The sequence below is a fragment of the Oncorhynchus masou genome, chromosome 14 (assembly GCF_036934945.1).
Source record: "Oncorhynchus masou masou isolate Uvic2021 chromosome 14, UVic_Omas_1.1, whole genome shotgun sequence".
In the NCBI taxonomy this organism is placed as follows: domain Eukaryota; kingdom Metazoa; phylum Chordata; class Actinopteri; order Salmoniformes; family Salmonidae; genus Oncorhynchus; species Oncorhynchus masou.
In genome coordinates, this window is record NC_088225.1 from 32,108,263 (window position 1) to 32,132,528 (window position 24,266).

The 24,266-nt window shown below is 46.1% G+C and overlaps 1 protein-coding gene across 2 annotated transcripts in view; it reads left to right on the top strand.

The window, feature by feature from the left end:
* LOC135554745 (arf-GAP with dual PH domain-containing protein 1-like) overlaps positions 1-24,266 on the top strand; it is a 27,863-nt gene extending 3,597 nt beyond the window's left edge. Inside the window, exons 2-11 of one of the 2 annotated variants that reach the window (XM_064987174.1) lie at positions 3,729-3,859; positions 6,845-6,936; positions 12,607-12,689; positions 18,061-18,173; positions 19,844-19,990; positions 20,868-20,951; positions 21,284-21,346; positions 21,867-21,938; positions 22,865-23,093; positions 23,598-24,266. In XM_064987174.1, the coding sequence (XP_064843246.1) occupies positions 3,729-3,859; positions 6,845-6,936; positions 12,607-12,689; positions 18,061-18,173; positions 19,844-19,990; positions 20,868-20,951; positions 21,284-21,346; positions 21,867-21,938; positions 22,865-23,093; positions 23,598-23,626 (1,043 nt within the window). In that variant the 3' untranslated portion in view covers positions 23,627-24,266. The remainder of the gene's footprint in view (positions 1-3,728; positions 3,860-6,844; positions 6,937-12,606; positions 12,690-18,060; positions 18,174-19,843; positions 19,991-20,867; positions 20,952-21,283; positions 21,347-21,866; positions 21,939-22,864; positions 23,094-23,597) is intronic. The other variant, XM_064987175.1, reaches the window with a different exon arrangement.

Below are 24,266 nucleotides of genomic sequence, written 5' to 3' on the forward strand. Positions count from 1 at the left end.
TTTATTGGCATGGGAAACATATGTTTCCATTGCCAAAGCAGTGAAATAGATAATAAACAAAAGTGAAATAAACAATAAAAAAATAACAGTAAACATTACACTTCCAAAAGTTCCAAAAGAATAAAGACATTTCAAATGTCATATTATGTCTATATACAGTTTTGTAATGATGTGCAAAGGGTTAAAGTACAAAAGGTAAAATAAATAAACATAAATATAGGTTGTATTTACAATGTGTCAGCGTATGCGCTACTGGTGTTGAAGTCAGGTGCAGGAGAGCAGAGAGTTGTGATCAGACTTTATTTGGGCAGAAGCACAACAAATGGACACAACAGCATCAAACCTCCAGCCAAAAAGCAAAAGAGAAATGCGCAAAATAGCGTCACAAAACAAACGCAATAATCCAACCTCCTATGGGTTACACAAGAATACCCAGGGGGGAAACAACCAGCCTGGCGCGGCACACTAAACATGTAACAAAAACAACAGAGGAATATATATATACAATGCGATTAGGGAATGTGAACCAGGTGTGCGGTGAACAAGACAAAACAAATGGAACAATGAAAAATGGAGCGGCGATGGCTAGAAGGCCGGTGACGTCGACCGCCGAACGAACAAGGAGAGGAGCCGACTTCGGTGGAAGTCGTGACACAATGGTGTTTGTTCTTCACTGGTTGCCCTTTTCTTCTTTCTGCTGTGATGGCACACTGTGGTATTTCACCCAATAGATATGGGAGTTTATCAAAATTGGATTTGTTTTCAAATTCTTTGTGGGTCTGTGTAATCTGAGGGAATATGTGCTCTAATATGGTCATACATTTGGCAGTTTCTACCTCACTTTGTGGGCATTGTGTACATAGCCTGCCTTCTCTTGAGAGCCAGGTCTGCCTTCAGCGGCCTTTCTCAATAGCAAGGCTATCCTCACTGAGTCTGTACATAGTCAAAGATTTCCTTAATTTTGTGTCAGTCACAGTGGTCAGGTATTCTGCCACTGTGTACTGTCTGTTTAGAGCCAAATAGCATTCTAGTTGTGTGTCAAGTAATTATATTTTTATTTTCTCGTGATTTGGTTGGGTCTAATAGTGTTGCTATCTTGGGGGTCTGTTTGTGTTTGTGAACAGAGTCCTAGGACCAGCTTGCTTAGGGGCTCTTCTCCAGGTTCATCTCTGTAGGTGATGGCTTTGTTATGGAAGGTTTGGGAATCACTTCCTTTTAGGTGGTTTTAGAATTTAACGTCTCTTTTCTGGATTTTGATCAGTAGCTGGGATTGCCTCTGCATGCATTATTTGGTGTTTAACGTTGTACACTGAGGATATTTTTGCAGCATTCTGCATGCAGAGTCTCAATTTGGTGTTTGTCCCATTTTGTGAATTCTTGGTTGGTGAGCAGACCCTGGACCTCACAACCATGAAGGTCTCTTTCTCTGTTTCTCTCTGTTTCTCTCTCTGTCTCTCTCTCTCTCTCTCTCTCTCTCTCTCTCTGTCTCTCTCTCTCTCTCTCTCTCTCTCTCTCTCTCTCTCTCTCTCTCTCTCTGTTTCTCTCTCTCTCTCTCTGTTTCTCTCTCTCTCTCTCTCTCTCTCTCTCTCTCTCTCTCTCTCTCTCTCTCTCTCTCTCTCTCTCTGTTTCTCTCTCTCTCTGTTTCTCTCTCTCTCTCTCTCTCTCTCTCTCTCTCTCTCTCTCCTCTCTCTCTCTCTGTCTCACTGTCTCACTGTTTCTCTCTCTGTGTCTCTCTTTCTCTCTCTGTATCTCTCTCTGTATCTGTCTCTCTCTCACTTTCTCTCTCTCTCTGTGTCTCTCTTTCTCTCTTTGTATCTCTCTCTGTATCTGTCTCTCTCTCACTTTCTCTCTCTCTCCGTGTCTCTCTTTCTCTCACTTTCACTTAATGCCTTCTCCATTTTCTTTTCCCCATCTGTCTCTTGTCAGTTGTTCCTCTGCTATCTCTCAATATTTTCACCATCCCCCACCCTCCCTCTCTCTGTGGAATTTACCATAGACATAAATCTACTCACTGTGTGACTCATCTTTTTTGCAGGTTTATGATCATCTTGCACTATCCCTTTAATTAGTAGATGTATATCTAAGTGCAACAAAGCAGTGGCAGGCTACTTAAGGATATCAATGTCTCTAATGGTTATACCCTGGTGTGCTGTTTGGCTGAGTTACATGAGTTATATACAATGACTGCATCCTCCATAGAAAACGACTTGCACTAGTTCTTTGGCCCAGTCATAAACAGCAGCCACTGAAACCAAAACAGAATAAAAGCATCTCACACAACAATGCTGATCAGACATACAGTCTATAAACAATGCACTTAGGCATAGCTAGAGAGCTCATGCAGGAAATTACATATGCCACATTCTTCTAGTCTTCTGTTGCTTTCGTCATATTTTGACCACAGGCTCTGCCTTTTACAGTTTAGGTTGAACTTACTGCGACCTGTGCTGATGTTGGGGACAGACTGTAAAACAGAATATAGGCCCTAAAGGCCTAGAATGACACAAGAATGTGCTTCACATCACTCTTTCTTGGCTCTCTTGTATTAAAGCTACATTACATGCAAACATACTGAGCCACATCAGAGTTTTTTTTAGGAAAAATACTTACAGGAAGTTATACCATATATTGTTACAGCAGAGCATTATGCTTTCTAGGGGGTCTGTCTGTCTGTCTGTCTGTCTGTCTGTCTGTCTGTCTGTCTGTCTGTCTGTCTGTCTGTCCTCCCTCTTTTTCATACAAACTATCTTTGTCACTGTATGACAGTAACAATTTATTCAACAAATCTCAAGCTTTCAACATATTATCTTCTCAACCAATAAATGCGTCTTCTTGTAGCAGTGTTGTACTTATTTATTTACTATGAAGATAGTGTAGATGCAGACAGGAAGTAGCAGACATAGATTATCACTGTGCTCAATGAGAACTAGAGCTACAAGGCCCAGTGCAGTCATTTCCCTGTGTTATATATATATATATTTACACACTATGAGGTTGGAATAATACTTCAATTAAAATGATGATAATGCCCTTTTAGTGTTAGAGCTGTTTGAAAAGACCAGCTGAAATTTCAGGAAGTTTTGGTGGGATGGAGTTTTGGCCTGCCTGGTGACATCACAATTAGTCAGACCAATAAGAAAGAGAGTTTCAAACCTCTGCCAATAACAGTTAGTTTTCCCCTCTCCACTCCGACCACTCCCAGACAGTCCTAGCAAAACTCTTGCTTGTGAAATTGCTCTTTGTTAAGAAGCTATTTTGGTTCCTTTTGATGATTTTAATTGAAAACAATTACAGTAAGGTACTTAATAGTTCCCCAGAAATGCTATGATATTGAAATAAAAATGTCTGCTTTGGACCTTAAGATATCAGTCTAGAGGTCTGTGGTAACCATGTCATGGTAGTAGTAGCCTGTTCTGTCTCTGTTAGTTTGAGGCAGCCTTGAAATGAACTTCCTCATTTGTAGTACTGTCATTGTTGCTGTCGGTGTGGTACTGTCATTGTTGCTGTTGGTGTGGTACTGTCATTGTTGCTGTCGGTGTGGTACTGTCATTGTTGCTGTCGGTGTGGTACTGTCATTGTTGCTGTCGGTGTGGTACTGTCATTGTTGCTGTTGGTGTGGTACTGTCATTGTTGCTGTCGGTGTAGTACTGTTATTGTTGCTAAGGGTGTTTCCTGTGTGTGTGCATGCATGTCTTGTGTGTGTGTGTGTGTGTGTGTGTGTTTTTCAGACCCGGAGTGGGCGTCCTACACCCTGGGTGTGTTTGTGTGTCAGAGCTGCTCGGGTCTCCATAGAAACATCTCCCAGATCAGCAAAGTCAAGTCTGTCCTGCTGGATCCATGGAGTGATGCAGAGGTAGAGGTGAGTCTGTCCTGTTGGACCCATGGAGTGATGTAGAGGTGAGTCTGTCCTGTTGGATCCATGGAGTGATGCAGAGGTAGAGGTGAGTCTGTCCTGTTGGATCCATGGAGTGATGCAGAGGGAGAGGTGAGTCTGTACTGTTGGATCCATGGAGTGATGCAGAGGTAGAGGTGAGTCTGTCCTGTTGGATCCATGGAGTGATGCAGAGGTAGAGGTGAGTCTGTCCTGTTGGATCCATGGAGTGATGCAGAGGAGAGGTGAGTCTGTCATCCATGGAGTGATGCAGAGGTAGAGGTGAGTCTGTCCTGTTGGATCCATGGAGTGATGCAGAGGTAGAGGTGAGTCTGTCCTGTTGGATCCATGGAGTGATGCAGAGGTAGAGGTGAGTCTGTCCTGTTGGATCCATGGAGTGATGCAGAGGTGAGTCTGTCCTGCTGGATCCATGGAGTGATGTAGAGGTGAGTCTGTCCTGTTGGATCCATGGAGTGATGCAGAGGGAGAGTTGAGTCTGTCCTGTTGGATCCATGGAGTGAGCAGAGGTAGAGGTGAGTCTGTCCTGTTGGATCCATGGAGTGATGCAGAGGTAGAGGTGAGTCTGTCCTTTGGATCCATGGAGTGATGCAGAGGTGAGTCTGTCCTGTTGGATCCATGTAGGAGTCTGTCCTGTTGGACCCATGGAGTGATGCAGATGTAGAGGATGCAGAGGTAAAGTCTGTCCTGTTGGATCCATGGAGTGATGCAGAGGTAGAGGTGAGTCTGTCCTGTTGGATCCATGGAGTGATGCAGAGGTAGAGGTGAGTCTGTCCTGTTGGATCCATGGAGTGATGCAGAGGTAGAGGTGAGTCTGTCCTGTTGGATCCATGGAGTGATGCAGAGGTGAGTCTGTCATCCATGGAGTGATGCAGAGGTAGAGGAGTCTGTCCTGTTGGATCCATGGAGTGATGCAGAGGTAGAGGTGAGTCTGTCCTGTTGGATCCATGGAGTGATGCAGATGGTAGAGGTGAGTCTGTCCTGTTGGATCCATGGAGTGATGCAGAGTGCTGTCCTGTTGGATCCATGGAGTGATGTGTGGTCTGTCCTGTTGGATCCATGTGCTGTCCTGTTGGATCCATGGAGTGATGCAGAGGTAGAGGTGAGTCTGTCCTGTTGGATCCATGGAGTGATGCAGAGGTAGAGGTGAGTCTGTCATCCATGGAGTGATGCAGAGGGAGAGGTGAGTCTGTCCTGTTGGATCCATGGAGTGATGCAAAGGTAGAGGTGAGTCTGTCCTGTTGGATCCATGGAGTGATGTAGAGGTAGAGGTGAGTCTGTCCTGTTGGATCCATGGAGTGATGCAGAGGTAGAGGTGAGTCTGTCCTGTTGGATCCATGGAGTGATGCAGAGGTAGAGGTGAGTCTGTCCTGTTGGATCCATGTGATGCAGTGAGTCTGTCCTGCTGGATCCATGGATCCCTGTTGGATCCATGGAGTGATGCAGAGGTAGAGGTTTGTGTTGGATCCATGGCTGTGAGTCTGTCCTGCTGGATCCAAGTGATGTAGAGTGAGTCTGTCCTGTTGGATCCAGAGGATGCAGAGGGAGAGGTGAGTCTGTCCTGTTGGATCCATGGAGTGATGCAGAGGTAGAGGTGAGTCTGTCCTGTTGGATCCATGGAGTGATGCAGAGGTAGAGGTGAGTCTGTCCTGTTGGATCCATGGAGTGATGCAGAGGTAGAGGTGAGTCTGTCCTGTTGGATCCATGGAGTGATGCAGAGGTAGAGGTGAGTCTGTCCTGTTGGATCCATGGAGTGATGCAGAGGTAGAGGTGAGTCTGTCCTGTTGGATCCATGGAGTGATGCAGAGGTAGAGGTGAGTCTGTCCTGTTGGATCCATGGAGTGATGCAGAGGTAGAGGTGAGTCTGTCCTGTTGGATCCATGGAGTGATGCAGAGGTAGAGGTGAGTCTGTCCTGTTGGATCCATGGAGTGATGCAGAGGTGGAGTCTGTCCTGTTGGATCCATGGAGTGATGCCTGTATGGAGTGATGCAGAGGTAGAGGTGAGTCTGTCCTGTTGGATCCATGGAGTGATGCAGAGGTAGAGGTGAGTCTGTCCTGTTGGATCCATGGAGTGATGCAGAGGGAGAGGTGAGTCTGTACTGTTGGATCCATGGAGTGATGCAGAGGTAGAGGTGAGTCTGTCCTGTTGGATCCATGGAGTGATGCAGAGGTAGAGGTGAGTCTGTCCTGTTGGATCCATGGAGTGATGCAGAGGTGAGTCTGTCCTGCTGGATCCATGGAGTGATGTAGAGGTGAGTCTGTCCTGTTGGATCCATGGAGTGATGCAGAGGTAGAGGTGAGTCTGTCCTGTTGGATCCATGGAGTGATGCAGAGGGAGAGGTGAGTCTGTCCTGTTGGACCCATGGAGTGATGCAGAGGTAGAGGTGAGTCTGTCCTGCAGGATCCATGGAGTGATGCAGAGGTAGAGGTGAGTCTGTCCTGTTGGATCCATGGAGTGATGCAGAGGTGAGTCTGTCCTGTTGGATCCATGGAGTGATGCAGAGGGAGAGGTGAGTCTGTCCTGTTGGATCCATGGAGTGATGCAGAGGTAGAGAGTTGAGTTTGCCATTGGTTCTGTGTGTGTGTTTGTGTGGTGTGTTTGTGTGTGTGTGTGTGTGTGTGTGTGTGTGTGTGTGTGTGTGTGTGTGTGTGTGTGTGTGTGTGTGTGTGTGTGTGTGTGTGTATGAGGGGCAGTGTTGTGTGCGCAGCCTCTCAGTCCTAATTCTGGCAGGTAATTGATGGAGGAAGGGAAAGAAGGGAGATGGAGACTAAATTAACTAAAGGAAGGCAGAGTGAGAGAAAAAGGGGTGGGAGGTTAGAGATAAGGGGGAGGTGTCAAGGTTTGGTATTGATCTTGTGTGCATGCCAGCACAGTGTATATGTGCATGTATGCATGAGTGTATGTGTCAATGAAACCCAGCTCATGAAACATCTCTTTCTCTCTGTGATTGTAGTTCATGGCGTCCAGAGGCAACAATGCTGCTAAAGCCAAATATGAACAGAAGGTGCCTGTTTTCTACTACCGTCCAACACACACAGACTGCCAGTAAGTGTCTTGGTCCCTGGCCCTACAACCATCCAACACACACAGACTGCCAGTAAGTGTCTTGGTCCCTGGCCCTACAACCATCCAACACACACAGACTGCCAGTAAGTGTCTTGGTCCCTGGCCCTACAACCATCCAACACACACAGACTGCCAGTAAGTGTCTTGGTCCCTGGCCCTACTACCATCCAACACACACAGACTGCCAGTAAGTGTCTTGGTCCCTGGCCCTACAACCATCCAACACACACAGACTGACAGTAAGTGTCTTGGTCCCTGGCCCTACAACCGTCCAACACACACAGACTGCCAGTAAGTGTCTTGGTCCCTGGCCCTACAACCGTCCAACACACACAGACTGCCAGTAATTGTCTTGGTCTCTGGCCCTACTACCGTCCAACACACACAGACTGCCAGTAAGTTTCTTGGTCCCTGGCGCTACTACCATCCAACACACACGCACAGACTGCCAGTAAGTGTCTTGGTCTCTGGCCCTACAATCGTCCAACATACACAGACTGCCAGTAAGTGTCTTGGTCCCTGGCCCTACTACCATCCAACACACACAGACTGCCAGTAAGTGTCTTGGTCCCTGGCCCTACTACCGTCCAACACACACAGACTGCCAGTAAGTGTCTTGGTCCCTGGCCCTACTATCATCCAACACTGACTGCCAGTAAGTGTCTTGGTCCCTGGCCCTACTACCATCCAACACACACACGCACAGACTGCCAGTAAGTGTCTTGGTCCCTGGCCCTACAACCGTCCAACACACACAGACTGCCAGTAAGTGTATTGGTCTCTGGCCCTACAATCGTCCAACACACACAGACTGCCAGTAAGTGTCTTGGTCCCTGGCCCTACTACCATCCAACACACACAGACTGCCAGTAAGTGTCTCGGTCCCTGGCCCTACTACCGTCCAACACACACAGACTGCCAGTAAGTGTCTTGGTCCCTGGCCCTACAACCGTCCAACACACACAGACTGCCAGTAAGTGTCTTGGTCTCTGGCCCTACAACTGTCCAACACACACAGACTGCCATTAAGTGTCTTGGTCCCTGGCCCTACAACCGTCCAACACACACAGACTGCCAGTAAGTGTCTTGGTCCCTGGCCCTACAACCATCCAACACACACAGACTGCCGGTAAGTGTCTTGGTCCCTGGCCCTACTACCATCCAACACACACACGCACAGACTGCCAGTAAGTGTCTTGGTCCCTGGCCCTACAACCGTCCAACACACACAGACTGACAGTAAGTGTCTTGGTCCCTGGCCCTACTACCATCCAACACACACACGCACAGACTACCAGTAAGTGTCTTGGTCCTTGGCCCTACTACCGTCCAACACACACACACACAGACTGCCAGTAAGCGTCTTGGTCCCTGGCCCTACTACCATCCAACACACACACCCACAGACTGCCAGTAAGTGTCTTGGTCCCTGGCCCTACAACTGTCCAACACACACAGACTGCCAGTAAGTGTCTTGGTCTCTGGCCCTACAACCGTCCAACACACAAAGACTGCCAGTAAGTGTCTTGGTCCCTGGCCCTACAACCGTCCAACACACACAGACTGCCAGTAAGTGTCTTGGTCCCTGGCCCTACAACCATCCAACACACACACGCACAGACTGCCAGTAAGTGTCTTGGTCCCTGGCCCTACAACCGTCCAACACACACAGACTGCCAGTAAGTGTCTTGGTCCCTGGCCCTACAACCATCCAACACACACAGACTGCCGGTAAGTGTCTTGGTCCCTGGCCCTAGACACACACAAAACTGCCAGTAAGTGTCTTGGTCCCTGGCCCTACAACCGTCCAACACACACAGACTGCCAGTAAGTGTCTTGGTCCCTGGCCCTACAACCGTCCAACACACACAGACTGCCAGTAAGTGTCTTGGTCCCTGGCCCTACAACCGTCAACACACACAGACTGCCAGTAAGTGTCTTGGTCCCTGGCCCTACAATCCAACCATCCACACACACAGACTGCCAGTAAGTGTCTTGGTCCCTGGCCCTACAACCATCCAACACACACAGACTGCCGGTAAGTGTCTTGGTCCCTGGCCCTACAACCATCCAACACACACAGACTGCCAGTAAGTGTCTTGGTCCCTGGCCCTACAACCGTCCAACAACACAGACTGCCAGTATCCAACATCCAACACACACAGACTGCCAGTAAGTGTCTTGGTCCCTGGCCCTACAACCATCCAACACACACAGACTGCCAGTAAGTGTCTTGGTCCCTGGCCCTACAACCATCCAACACACACACGCACAGACACCAGACTGCCAGTCCAACAAGACTGCCAGTCTTTGGTCCCTGGCCCTACAACCATCCAACACACACACAGACTGCCAGTAAGTGTCTTGGTCCCTGGCCCTACAATACCATCCAACACACACAGACTGCCAGTAAGTGTCTTGGTCCCTGGCCCTACAACCGTCCAACACACACAGACTGCCAGTAAGTGTCTTGGTCCCTGGCCCTACAACCATCCAACACACACAGACTGCCAGTAAGTGTCTTGGTCCCTGGCCCTACAACCATCCAACACACACAGACTGCCAGTAAGTGTCTTGGTCCCTGGCCCTACAACCGTCCAACACACACAGACTGCCAGTAAGTGTCACAACCATCCAACACACACAGACTGCCAGTAAGTGTCTTGGTCCCTGGCCCTACAACCATCCAACACACACAGACTGCCAGTAAGTGTCTTGGTCCCTGGCCCTACAACCGTCCAACACACACAGACCGCCAGTAAGTGTCTTGGACCCTGGCCCTACAACCGTCCAACACACACAGACTGCCAGTAAGTGTCTTGGTCCCTGGCCCTACAACCGTCCAACACACACAGACTGCCAGTAAGTGTCTTGGACCCTGGCCCTACTACCATCCAACACACACACACACAGACTGCCAGTTAGTGTCTTGGTCCCTGGCCCTACTACCATCCAACACACACACACACAGACTGCCGGTAAGTGTCTTGGTCCCTGGCCCTACTACCATCCAACACACACACGCACAGACTGCCAGTAAGTGTCTTGGTCCCTGGCCCTACAACCGTCCAACACACACAGACTGCCAGTAAGTGTCTTGGTCCCTGGCCCTACAACCATCCAACACACACAGACTGCCGGTAAGTGTCTTGTTCCCTGGCCCTACTACCGTCCAACACACACAGACTGCCAGTAAGTGTCTTGGTCCCTGGCCCTACAACCGTCCAACACACACAGACTGCCAGTAAGTGTCTTGGACCCTGGCCCTACAACCGTCCAACACACACAGACTGCCAGTAAGTGTCTTGGTCCCTGGCCCTACAACCGTCCAACACACACAGACTGCCAGTAAGTGTCTTGGACCCTGGCCCTACAACCGTCCAACACACACAAACTGCCAGTAAGTGTCTTGGTCCCTGGCCCTACAACCGTCCAACACACACAGACCGCCAGTAAGTGTCTTGGACCCTGGCCCTACAACCGTCCAACACACACAGACTGCCAGTAAGTGTCTTGGTCCCTGGCCCTACAACTGTCCAACACACACAGACTGCCAGTAAGTGTCTTGGACCCTGGCCCTACTACCATCCAACACACACACGCACAGACTGCCAGTAAGTGTCTTGGACCCTGGCCCTACTACCATCCAACACACACACGCACAGACTGCCAGTAAGTGTCTTGGTCCCTGGCCCTACTACCGTCCAACACACATAGACCTCTGGCCTTAACCACCCACCCCTTCATGCCATGATCCAGGTCGCTCAGCTGGGTCACCCTCTGTCTGAGTGATCGCTCCACTCACTGGCCCTCTAAACACTGTAACATAACACAATACAAAGGCTAGATTTTTAACCAACATGAACAAACGTCTGCTGTCCTGGCTTACCAAACTTCACCAAACAAGACCAACTTTAAGCTTGTGGGTTTCTCATTGGCACACCTGTACAATGACAACCTCTCAAAGACTAAATGGGTTATAGTCATATGGAGGAAGCTCAACTTAGAGTCTAGGAGGTAGAACCATTACCAGATGTTGGTTACCTATACAGGTTCCTCCTTTCAGGTGTGCAATGTTTAGTCATCAATGGCCGAGGCCAGAGGAAAGGCAACAGTTTGGAATGCAGCCACAGTGCATTCATTGTCTTACGTCAGATCGCTGGAGGATTCCGCTTTGCTCTGGTTGAGGACGAGTGTAGGAGAGACGCTACCGGATGGAAGATAATGGCCCAAGTGTTGACAGCACCCTTCCAAATGGAGTCCTCAGCCTGGTTCTCCTGGGGGATAACAGTCCCACTGGGCACACACGTCAGTTCAACGTCTAGTTTTGATTTACATTTGGTTGAGTTGTCAACTAACCTGAATTCAATGTCAAATCAGAAAAACATTTCAAAATGTCATTGGATTTAGATTTCTTTTCAAATCTAACTTTTTTTCACCACATTGGTTCAATCACACATATTTTTGGGGTTGAAATGACGTGGAAATAATGTTGATTCAACCAGTGAATGGTCCCCAGTGATATCAATAACAACACAATCACCAATAATATTTTAAGCTGCTACACAGGGCTTTTACTGCTGGGGAGGTGGGAAGGTATTTTTTGAGGTGAGAGGCAACCACACGCAATAGAGTAGAGCGATAAGAGAGAAGAGAGGAGGATTGATGAGCTTGTGGTAGAGAGACTAGAAAGAGTAGAATACACAAGAGAGGAGAGGAGGGTTGATGAGGTGTGGTAGAGAGACTAGAAAGAGTAGAATACATGAGAGAGGAGAGGAGGGTTGATGAGGTGTGGTAGAGAAACTAGAAAGAGTAGAATACACGAGAGGAGAGGAGGATTGATGAGGTGTGGTAGAGAGACTAGAAAGAGTAGAATACACGAGAGGAGAGGAGGATTGATGAGGTGTGTGGTAGAATACACAAGAGGAGGGTTGATGAAAGAAACTAGAAAGAGTAGAATACACGAGAGGAGAGGAGGATTGATGAGGTGTGGTAGAGAGACTAGAAAGAGTAGAATACACGAGAGGAGGGTTGATGAGGTGTGGTAGAGAGACTAGAAAGAGTAGAATACACGAGAGAGGAGAGGAGGGTTGATGAGGTGTGGTAGAAAGACTAGAATGAGTAGAATACACGAGAGGAGAGGAGGATTGATGAGGTGTGGTAGAGAGACTAGAAAGAGTAGAATACACAAGAGAGAGAGAGACAGAGCAAACAAACACACACAGTCTCAGGCGTTATACGTTTATGTTTGTTCATATTGCCTGTGTGCATTTTAAGACGGATTACTGATAAGACAGACAGAGAGAAGAGAGAGAGATAGTGAGGGAAATATTATTTGACAGGACAGAGGAGCAATATAATATTTACAATATTTAAAAGATAAGTACACCATTAAACACTCACTGGATGAGAACTCCAGGGTTGTGTTCATTAGGCACCAAACAGACTGAAACAGGGAGGAACTATCTGGACTGGTTCAATAAGAAATACTCCTTTTTGTGTTCCGCTGCAAAACATTTTCAGTTGCGTGCCCTAATGAACACCACCCTGATCTGTCATCCATGTTGGTTTATCAGACATTATTGACAGTGAATCTTTTCAAGCATAAACACAGTAAATATAGTAAACAAACACCAAGTGTTTCTGCAGGCTCCTTCGGGAACAGTGGATCAGAGCCAAATACGAGAGGAAGGAGTTTGTGTGTGTGGAGAGACAGGAGCCTTACTCTGCAGGTAAGACTGAGTACACACACACAAACACATGCACATATGCATACAAACAAGCACGCTCGCATGCACACACACACACACACACACAATGAGCCTGAGCCTTTCTCTCTGTCTTTATCCTCCCACCCCAGCGTGCTCCTCAACACCCCTGCCTTCCGCATTCAGAGAATAATGGACTTTCTAAGGATGAACAGCTGATCAGTAGTGAAAGAAAGAGAGAAAGAGAGAAATAGTGAGTGGGAAAGAGAGAGAGAACAAAGAAAGAAAGAGACCTCAACATTCCCTCTCTTTCCTGGAAATCCATTAAAATAATATCAAAGGCCATTCAACTTTGAGAGATTTGACTGTGAGAGTTTTTTCTCGTGCTTCTTTCCATTCATGTGGATTCATCAATGCTATGACTACATCATGTTATCTCAGGACCACATGAGCAGTAAAGAGCTGTTACTTGGAGACGGTAACAAGATAAGCCTCGTGCCGCCTTGTCATCTCGCTTCAGCGACCGCCACATTGTCGTCCTTTCCTCTACTAAACCCCTCTGTGATGCAGAAAGCGAGACAGAAATGTGCTAACAGGGTTGGGTAGTTTCTAAATGTAATCCGTTAGTTACTAGTTACCTGTTCAAAATTGTAATCGGTAGCGTAACTTTTGGATTACCCAAACTCAGTAATGTAATCTGATTATTTTCAGTTACTTTTGGATTACATTCCCCTTAAAAGACATTAGAAGAAGACAAAAAGGATCCATCAAACACATTTGGTGTGTCATCATATCGGTCTCTGACTTGTGGTGAGACTCACTCAGGTGAAACAAACTGAAACTTGCGCCTTTTTTCAATGCTGAATTGAAAAACCATTAAGAAAACAGAATGGTGTGATATCCCTTCTGAATTTAAAAGTAATCCAAGCAGTAATCATCTACTTACTACAATATTTTTTGGGGCAAACGGATGTCGTGTCTTTGGCTATGCCAGATTAAATGATATGACATGCTATTCTATAAAATAATTTCTCCGTAATTAATATTACCTGATTGAGCTAATCATGTAAATGTCATTAACTAGAGTGTCGGGCATAACAAAATAATATTTATAGAGCTGTTATCTTCCGAATAAACTCTTAAAAGACCTAGTAATATTTTACATCAATAGCAGTCAATATTAATCGTCATTTTAATTCAGTCTCATCTGAAAGTGGTAAATTCTTGGTTATCTGCACGAACCCTGGCTCACAAGTTGAATCAGCAATACAAAATTGGGTTTAATTATTTATTTACTAAATACCTAACTAATCACACAGAATTACACATACACATAATTAAATCATAACTTGATTACAAATTACGTCATAAAGGAAGACGTCCCTAGCGGGCGGAACAGATATGACAGCTTGTTACACGAAAGAAGAGGGCTGGGTTTGAGTGAAAGAGCGGGAAGACTGAGGAACAAAGGGAAGAAGCTGTGCTATCGTAAATACAGTATCTGATGCATTCTAAATTACCGCTCATTTGGAAAAGGAAAATGCAATAAATATTTACTCTGAGCTGCGCTTCGGTAGGTTGGTGGTAGATGGGAGGCCGTGTTGCCCAACGGCGTCCTTTGAAGAATGTCTCTGGTTCTCAATTGGATACGTTGTAGTAACGTCGTTGGGTGATAGACGGAATACTCTGTCTGTTCCTTCCTAACCCTCGTTTGCATCTGCTCTTGCTAACTCAACGGCTAGGAGGTATCACTTCTGTATTGAATAAGAGATCAAAGTTCATATCATTTGCAACCAAAGCTCACGCTGATGTTGGCTTCGTTCTGTAGTTATTATCTGAACCATTCTGTCATAGGACCGTCGTCCTCACATCCTCGGAACAGGAGGTTATATTGTCGTCAAGGGATTATATAGGAAGTGAGAGGAGGGCGTGTTTGAAAAGTTTTATAGCCCATGTCCCTTCACAGGGGCGGGCCACTAATTGAGCAGAGCCCTATCTTATGAAAACCCAAATCTCACATTTTAGAAGCTAAAATCGCATTTCATCACAGATAATTTCATATTCAAACATTTAAATTGAACAACAAATCCATGTGAATCTGATAACTCTGATGTGTAGACTTTCCACTGTAGAGTCTTCTTATCATTGATGAGAATGTCTCAGATGACAACCGAACTGACATCATATTCATTAAGTACCACGGCATATGTTCAATTGGTCGGATTACCAGAATATAGTTAATTCCCCCACCTTCTGATGTTCCCAGAATCTCTATGTTAACCAAGGGTTTTGCAAATGTAACATCAGTAGGTTAGAGAGAGGAAAAAGGGGGAAAGAGGTATTTATGACTGTCATAAACCTATCCCCCAGGCCAACGTCATGACACAGATTACACCACCTTGACCCAGCCTCAGCAACACAAACACACACACACAGTCGATCAGTCGGTTAGTCAATGTCAGTCGGTCAGTCAGTCAGTCATCATGTAGTCGTTCATCATCATTATCTCTCTGATGAGTGTCTCTGTCCTCTTTGCTGCCAAAGAGGAATCAACCTTAAAGGGATAGTTTGGATTTTGCTGACTTCCCTGGAGTCAGATGAACACGTGGATGAAGCTGGACTCTGGGGAGCATGTTAGTCTTTGTGCTAACGCCAGTTAGCATTGGCTCGCAAAAATACCTTACCAAAATAACTTCCTTCATATTGAATGCAGATATGTAAAAATGATATCCACAAGTTAATCTGACTCCGGGGAAGTCAGCAAAACCTCTTTAACATGGTCACTCACACTCCTACTCCCAGTGACTCACTCTGGTTCTTGTCTCAGCTGACTCTGGTGTTAGATCTGACCTGGAGTCTGTCAGCTGTGATCTCTGTTAGCACTAATGGTACTATAGAGAGTGATGTGGCTGTACCAGGATTGTGCCAGTGGCTGAATGGCGGGCATGTTCTGGGTTTATCTATCTCTCTCTCTCTCTCTATCTGTCTCTCTGTTTATCTATCTATCTAGCTGTCTCTCTGTCTTATTTATCTATCTATCGAGCTCTCTCTCTTACTCTCTCTCTCTCTCTCTCTCTCTCTCTCTCTCTGTCTCTGTCTCTGTTCCTCTATGTTTCCTCTTCATCTTTATTTCACTCTCTCGTATTTTCTCCCTTTCCCTCTATCCACCGTTCTCTCTCTCTCTCTCTCTCTCTCTCTCTCTGTCTCTGTCTCTGTTCCTCTATGTTTCCTCTTCATCTTTATTTCACTCTCTCGTATTTTCTCCCTTTCCCTCTATCCACCGTTCTCTCTCTCTCTCTCTCTCTCTCTCTCTCTCTCTCTCTCTCTCTCTCTCGCTCTCTCTCTCAGAGCATGATGACTTCATCACTACACCAAGCAGAGGGGGAGGGAGGGATGGAGAGAAAGAGGTGGGGGATGGAGAGAGGGAGGAAAGAAGGGGGAGGTAGGGATGGAGTAAGTAAGGAAGAGAGGGAGGGATGGAGAGAAAGAGGTGGGGGATGGAGAGAGGGAGGAAAGAAGGGGGAGGTAGGGATGGAGTAAGTAAGGAAGAGAGGGAGGGATGGAAGAATAAAGGCAGTACTTGTGTTTCTTACTTCCAGCACATTTCCCTTGATAACAACCTGGCCAGATTGTATGATTTGCTTCAGTTCTGTGATTGATGACATCAGCCGACGTTGACTAGTTAAACTGCAGCGGGGTGTTTGATCTGCACATGTGCCACAGCACCAGCACTGCAAGCCTCTCTATGCTTATGTGTGAGTGAACTGAAAGTATGATCTTAGAAACAGTTTTCACATACTAACTCTACATGTTCAAACTCAGAATCAAACAGGCTTCCCCAAATAACATGCTCGCTGTGGTACAATGTTTATTTTGATTTCAGATGTGTTTATAAACAATATTATTAGGGACATCCTTCTTCCTTCACAACATGTAAACATTTAAATCAAATTATTACATTAATCTGACTATTCACCATAATGGTATTATTGTGTGTATACTCAGTGCCAGCCGTCTTCCTATTGGTCAGTCACCGGGACTGGCTCACTACACGATAAAGGGTGAAATAATTGTGACACTGACATAACTTTGTTATAGCCTACGACCACATGTAGTGGTACTTAATCAGACCCCGTCACACTGAACGAGCCAAGATGTCCGACCGTAGACCCAGTCACACTGAACGAGCCAAGATGTCCGACCGTAGACCCCGTCACACTGAACGAGCCAAGATGTCCGACCGTAGACCCCGTCACACTGAACAAGCCAAGATGTCCGACCGTAGACCCCGTCACACTGAACGAGCCAAGATGTCCGACCGTAGACCCCGTCACACTGAACGAGCCTAGATGTCCGACCGTAGACCCCGTCACACTGAACGAGCCAAGATGTCCGACCGTAGACCCCGTCACACTGAACGAGCCAAGATGTCCGACCGTAGACCCCGTCACACTGAACGAGCCAAGATGTCCGACCGTAGACCCCGTCACACTGAACGAGCCAAGATGTCTGACCGTAGACCCCGTCACACTGAACGAGCCAAGATGTCCAAAAATCATTTGCAACTTAAGAATGTTCTCACGACGTGGACAATTGTTCTGGGACGGCAAAATGGTGGTATAAGACAGCTAAAATCGTACAGTCTGCGTTTCTTTAAGGAGAATGGAACACTTTCACAGCAGTATTAACTGAGATGCAATGTCACTCTGCTATCAAGTCTTCAGTCTCATTCTTACAAACTGTTGTCTGTCTTTTAGTGCATTTCAGATTAATGGGATTTGATAGTTTGATATTATTACTCTATTCACGTGTGTGTGTGTGTGTGTGTGTGTGTGTGCGTGCGTGCGTGTGTGTTGGCAGTGCAGGACAGTGACAGTCCTAGTTGTCTCTGTCTGTTGGCTGAGACTTAGTGAGGACAGAGAGGCCAGTGACAGAAACAGAAAGGGAGCACAAAGCCATGGTGTGTGTGCCTGCTGAATAGGGCAGAGTGTTGATTTCAGCATTGATTGTAATGTTGGAAGAAGCCATTGATCTCTGCTGAGACAATTCAAGGTGAATTATTCATGCCAGCTAAAGGCCAAGACGACAGACATCACCACCTTGACCCAGCCTCAGCAACACACACAACACACAACACACACACACACACACACACACACACACACACACACACACACACACACACACACACACACACACACACACACACACACACACACACACACACACACACGGCTCTACTGGACCCAAGCTTCACTACTGAATCCTGTTATTTTGTGGCTCCCCCTTTTACGCTCTCCTCATCTCCTTCTCTCTCTTCATCTCCTTCTCTCTCCTCTCTCTCCTTTGTTCCTTTGTCTTTGGAATGGGACCCCTGTGGCTCCTCTCCTTCCAGGGTACCGAGAAGGGTTTCTATGGAAACGGGGCCGAGATAACGGACAGTTCCTGAGTCGAAAATGTATTCTGTCAGAGCGGGATGGTGCTCTGAAGTACTACAACAAGCATGATGTGAGTGTAGTGCTATGTATATCTCTCTTTCTCCCCCTTTCTCCCTCTCTCTCTCTCTCTCTCTCTCTCTCTCTCTCTCGCTTCCCTCTCTGTCTCCCCTCTCTATATCCCTCCCTCTCTCTTCCTCCCCCTCACTCTCTCTCAGACTTCTTCTCTCTCTTTGCATTTGTGAGTGTCTGAGTCTCATCCCAAATGCACTCTAAGGTCCTGAGCTGCAATTGCTTGAAATAACACACACCTTGGGAAATGTCAGGTATATTATAATTGCTTAGATCGTTATGCAAAATCTCCCATTTATCATACCCCCTTCCTCCTCTCGCTCCTCTCTCCCCTCCTCTTCCTCCTCATTCCTTTCTCATCCTCCTCCCCGTCCTCCTCCTCTTCATTCCTTTCTCCTGACTATATCTGACAATAGTACACTGTTATCATCTCAAACTTCTGATTCTAATCTGCCCACATTCCCCAGTTGTTCTGTTCCACATAGTGACATTGCCTCCTACTTTGTATATCAACAAAAGCTGCATGTTAAATCCAGTAACGTGTGATGCCACATACCTCACCATAAACGTTGGCCACTCCCTGTCCCTGCTTCAAATACAAGTTCACCTTAACCACAGATCAGATGACTCTATTCCCAATCCTTACCTTAACCATCAGTCGAATGCAAAGAATATCTGACCCTTAATCAGTTGTTCAGGACAAATTCTACATACTCTACATTCCACCAAAAGAAGACCTGGGTGTCAGTGAACATCACTGACACTGGCTTCAGCCATATGAAATAGTAAACCTTGCTAGTGACTATAGTTACTAGAGGAAGCTCATAGTTGAATGTTCTGCAGCCGAATAATGATGATGGTGGTAGTGGTGATGCTGGTGGGGGTGGTGATAATGATGATGATGGTGGTGGTGATAATGATGGTGGTGGTGATGATGAAGGTGATGATGATGGTGGTGGTGGTGGTGATGATGGTGGTAGTGGTGATGATGATGATGGTGGTAGTGATGATGATGGTGGTGATGATGGTGGTGGTGATAATGATGGTGGTTATGATGATGATGGTGGTGATGATGATGATGGTGGTGGTGATGATGATGGTGGTTATGATGATGATGGTGGTAGTGATGATGATGTTGGTGGTGATGATGATGGTGGTGGTTATGATGATGATGATGATGGTGGTGGTGATGATGGTGGGGGTGGTGATGATGATGATGATGGTGGTGGTGATGATGACGGTGGAGGTGATGATGGTGGTGGTGGTGGTGATGATGGTGGTAGTGGTGGTGATGATGATGGTGGTGGTTATGATGATGGTGGTGGTGGTGGTGGTGATGATGGTGGTAGTGGTGATGATGATGATGATGGTGGTGGTGATAATGATGGTGGTTATGATGATGATGGTGGTGATGATGATGGTGGTGGTGGTGGTGATGATGATGGTGGTGGTTATGATGATGATGATGTGGTTGTGATGGTGATGATGATGATGATGATGGTGGTAGTTATGATGATGATGGTGATGATGGTGGTGAAGATGATGATGGTGGTAGTTATGATGATGATGGTGATGATGACGGTGGTGATTATGATGACGACGGTGGTGATGATGATGATGACAGTGATGATGATGAATACTCTCCTCCCCCTGCCTTCTCTTCCTGTACAGGCCAGAGAGCCCAAGGCTCTGATGAAGATTCACACTCTGAATGCCTCCTTCCAGCCTGGGAAGATCGGCCAGCCTCACGGCCTGCAGGTCACCTATCTGAAGGACAACAGCACTAGGAACATCTTTGTCTACCACAAGGATGGCAAGGTGAGGTGAACAAATTTGAGGCAATGTTGTGTTGTCGTTGGGTGTTTGCTTGGCTGCTGCTGGACACAAATAGACAGTCAGGAATGTACAGTCGACTCCTGGACCATGTTCATTAGGCTGCACAACAGAATAAAAAATAATATTTGGATCTAGAAACAAAAATGACGTCTCTTATTGGATGAGTTGAAGTAGTCCCTCCCTGTTCCAATTAGTTTTTCTTTTGTTTGGTGTCTAATGAACACGACCCTGAGCAATGCAGGTCAACAGTCCCATATCAAGTATGATGGGACTGTTGACCTGCATTGCTCAGGGTCGTGTTCAAGATGACATTCTCTTGACTTGCTCTGGATATCTGCATGCTCCGGAATGGTTCATTTGCATTCACACAAGTCCCACAAAATGACATTCATCTAGGTCATGTTTGTTCAGCACACTGTAGCAAAACATTTTTCAACGGAAAACATAAATGAGCATTTCTTATTGGCCAAGTTCAGTAAGTACCTCCCTGGTTCACTCAGTTTTAAAGCGTTTTCTTCTGTTTTCCTGGAGAACACCCCCAGGAGTGGACTGTCTATTGACTGTCAGGAGCATTTGTGTTGTGAAGTGGCTGGCAGCTGAGTAGGAGTATATTTCCTCTGCAGGACATACTGTACATTGCAATTGCATGCCTTTAAATACACCTTTAACCCAGTAGGAAATACTCTGAAATCAAAGACGACTACTGTTTACAGTAATGGTGGATTATTGCCAGGAAAGAGTCTCTATCGGGTGTCAGTGTGTATGGAGATTGGGTCGTGTTCAGCACAAAATGTTTCCTTCCTTTTCATGCCCATTGAACAGGACCCAGATCATGTTAGCATGTCTGTTGTGTTTTAAGGAAATGGTGGACTGGTTCAACGCCATCAGAGCAGCCAGATTTCACTACCTCCAGGTCGCTTTCCCTGGGGCCCATCACGCTGATGTGAGTCTCTCTCATTATCTTATTGTTCTCTCATTAATCCCTCAGTCCCTTCCTCTCTAGTATACACAGGTATTATATACAGCTGGCTCAATTCTGCTCCCTACCCCTTCTCCTTGGCCTTAACCCTTCAATGTTTGCATATCCCAAGGGTCTTGATAGATATTAGCAGTGTACTGGTGTATCCTCCATCATATTGCTTATACCTTATGGATCTGCAAACATGGAAGGGTTAGGGCCAATGAGAAGGGGTAGGGAGGGAATTGGGACTGGCTACACACCATCACATGGTCACAGAATAAAACATTTCTCCTTCTTCTCGTGTATTCGTCCAGTTGGTGCCAAAGCTGACACGAGACTACATCAAGGAAGGCTACATGGAGAAGACGGGTCCCAAGGTGAAGTCTTTTAATACTTACACTTCAGTTACTTACTTCAGTTACTTACACTTCAGTTACTTACACTTGAGTTACTTACTTTAGTTACTTACTTTAATTACTTACACTTTAGTTACTTTGTAACACAGCACTTAATGCTTCTAACTTTATCAGCCCATCGGGTTTAACTGCGAATGGGGTTGAATTTGTACCACACAAACCTACCGCATTAATAATGGCCATGTACAACCTCAGCCACAGTATATTTGCTGGGCCTGTGAGCTGAATGCTTGCCTTGTACTGCTTGGTGTGGATAATGAATTGGTATTCCAGTATGTGATCCTGTATGGAAGCCAATAAAGCCATTAGTTATAAGAGTACAATAATAGTGCATTATCACAGTTGTAAACAAGGTTTCTCCATTAAAGAGAATGACCTCATTGAACAGAAAGACAATACCTTGAGGTGAATCATTAGCAACTGAACTTCTGTACAGCCTCTTTAATTCCTTCAACCTCGGTCTCCTGTTTCCCTCTTACAGCACACAGAGGGCTTCAAGAAGAGATGGTTCACTATGGATGACAGGAGACTCATGTACTTCAAGGATCCTCTGGTAAGATAGTCAGTGGGTAAATCAGGTGCCATGTCATATGGGTCAAGGAGATGGTGCTGTACCATTCCAGTATTATTAGTAACACTTTATTTAGGGCTTACGGTTCAACAGGCTCCAAAATTAGCATTGTGGCACTTATAGTACAGTGGTACTGAACTGATGTTATTTGCATGTCATATTATGCAAACAAACATACCCAAATAATTTATTGGACCTCATATACAATGTGGCTGGTCAGACACGCACACATTACACACGTAACAGGTAAACACAGACCCAGTCTTGTATAACTAACCTTTAAGGGACACACAATTCAGTCCCATTCAAAATCCTATTTTCCCTCACCCCTAACTCTAAACTTAACCTTAACCCATACCCTTAACCTAACCAAAAAACCTAACCTTTGCCCTTAACCTAACCCTAAAACGAACCATAGCTCCTAACCCTGGACCTAAACCTAATTCTAACCTAACCCTAAAACGAACCATAGCTCCTAACCCTGGACCTAAACCTAATTCTAACCTAACCCTAAAACGAACCATAGCTCCTAACCCTGGACCTAAACCTAATTCTAACCTAACCCTAAAACGAACCATAGCTCCTAACCCTGGACCTAAACCTAATTCTAACCTAACCCTAAAACAAACCATAGCTCCTAACCCTGGACCTAAACCTAATTCTAACCTTAACCCTAAACTCCTTAGTTCACCCATGGTCAAATGCTATTTCTAACAAAATGTCTCCAGTTGGTCAAATTTTTGTTTGTTTACTATTCTTGCGGAGACTTCTGGTATAGTTAAACACGTTAGTATAGTTAAACACCAGTATAGTTAAACATGTTCACACACACACACACACACACACACACACACACACACACACACACACACACACTGAGTCTCCTCTCCTCTCTGTTTCTTTGTGAGGATGCCTATGCGCGCGGTGAGGTGTTCATTGGTAGTAAGGAGAACAGCTACATTGTACTCCCCGGCCTTCCCCCATCCACCCAGGGCTACCACTGGCAGTTTGGCATCACCATAGTAACGCCCGACAGGAAGTTCCTGTTTACATGCGAGACCGAGGAGGAGCAGCAGGATTGGATGGCTGCTTTTCAGAGTTTGGTGAATCGACCTATGCTGCCCCAGGAATATGCAGGTAAACATTCGCATGTCTCTACCCAGGATTTGTCCAAGGAATTCATACATGTTCTACATTTAGCAGACAATCTTATCCAGAGCGACTTATAAGAGAAATTAGGGTTAAGTGCCTTGCTCAAGGGCACATAGACAGATTTTTCCCCTAGTCGGCCTGGGGATTCGAGCCAGCATCCTTTTGATTACTGGCCCAACACTCTTAACCGCTAGGCTACCTGCCACCTCTTAGTTGAATAATATATATATTTTTTTTACTATGGGTGATATGTTGAGTAAGGTTTCCAGCATACTAATAGTAACCTAATCACCTTCTGTTGGTGGATATTTCTCACCAACACATTTGATGCCCTTCTGATGATTGGTGAATTGATAGCTATATGGCTCCACTGAGTTCATGGCAGTAAAGTCTATGACAGTTTATGTGGAGCTGAACCACTCTATTTTACACAGTTGATTTCTTCTGGTACCTGGTTATGTGACTGATTTAGTCTCTCTCTCTCTGCAGTGGAGGCCCACTTTAAGCACAAGCCCTGAGAGGAGGAGGAGAAGGAAAAAGAGGGAGGCTGGACTGGAGGCTGGACTGGAGGCTGGACTGGAGGCTGGACATATCCCCTGGATGAAGACAGACAAATAGGATTCTTCTCCTCATAATAAGACAAATATATAGACAATTAAAGATAAACCATACAGAGCAGTAAAAGAGGGGGTAGAGAGGACTACAGAGGGTGGTGTTACTGTTCTGTTGCCATACTCTTCCTTACCCCAAATCCTGCCCATATATACTGTAAATGAACAAAAATATAAAGCGCGACATTCAAAAATGTCAACAATTTTATAGAGTTACAGATCATATCAGTCAATTGAAATAAATAAATTAGGCCCCAATCTATGGATTTCACGCCTGAGCAGGGGCGCAGCCATGGGAGTCCTAGGAGGGCGTAGGCCCACCCACTTGGGAGCCCAGCCAATCAGAATTTGTTTTTCCCCATAAAAGTGCTTTATTACAGACAGAAATACTCCTCCATTTCATCGCCCGTAGGTAAAAAAGCCAGATGTGGAGGTTCTGGGCTGGCGTGGTTAAATGTGGTCTGTGGTTGTGGAGGTCCTGGGCTGGCGTGGTTACACGTGGTCTGTGGTTGTGGAGGTCCTGGGCTGGCGTGGTGTGGAGGTCCTG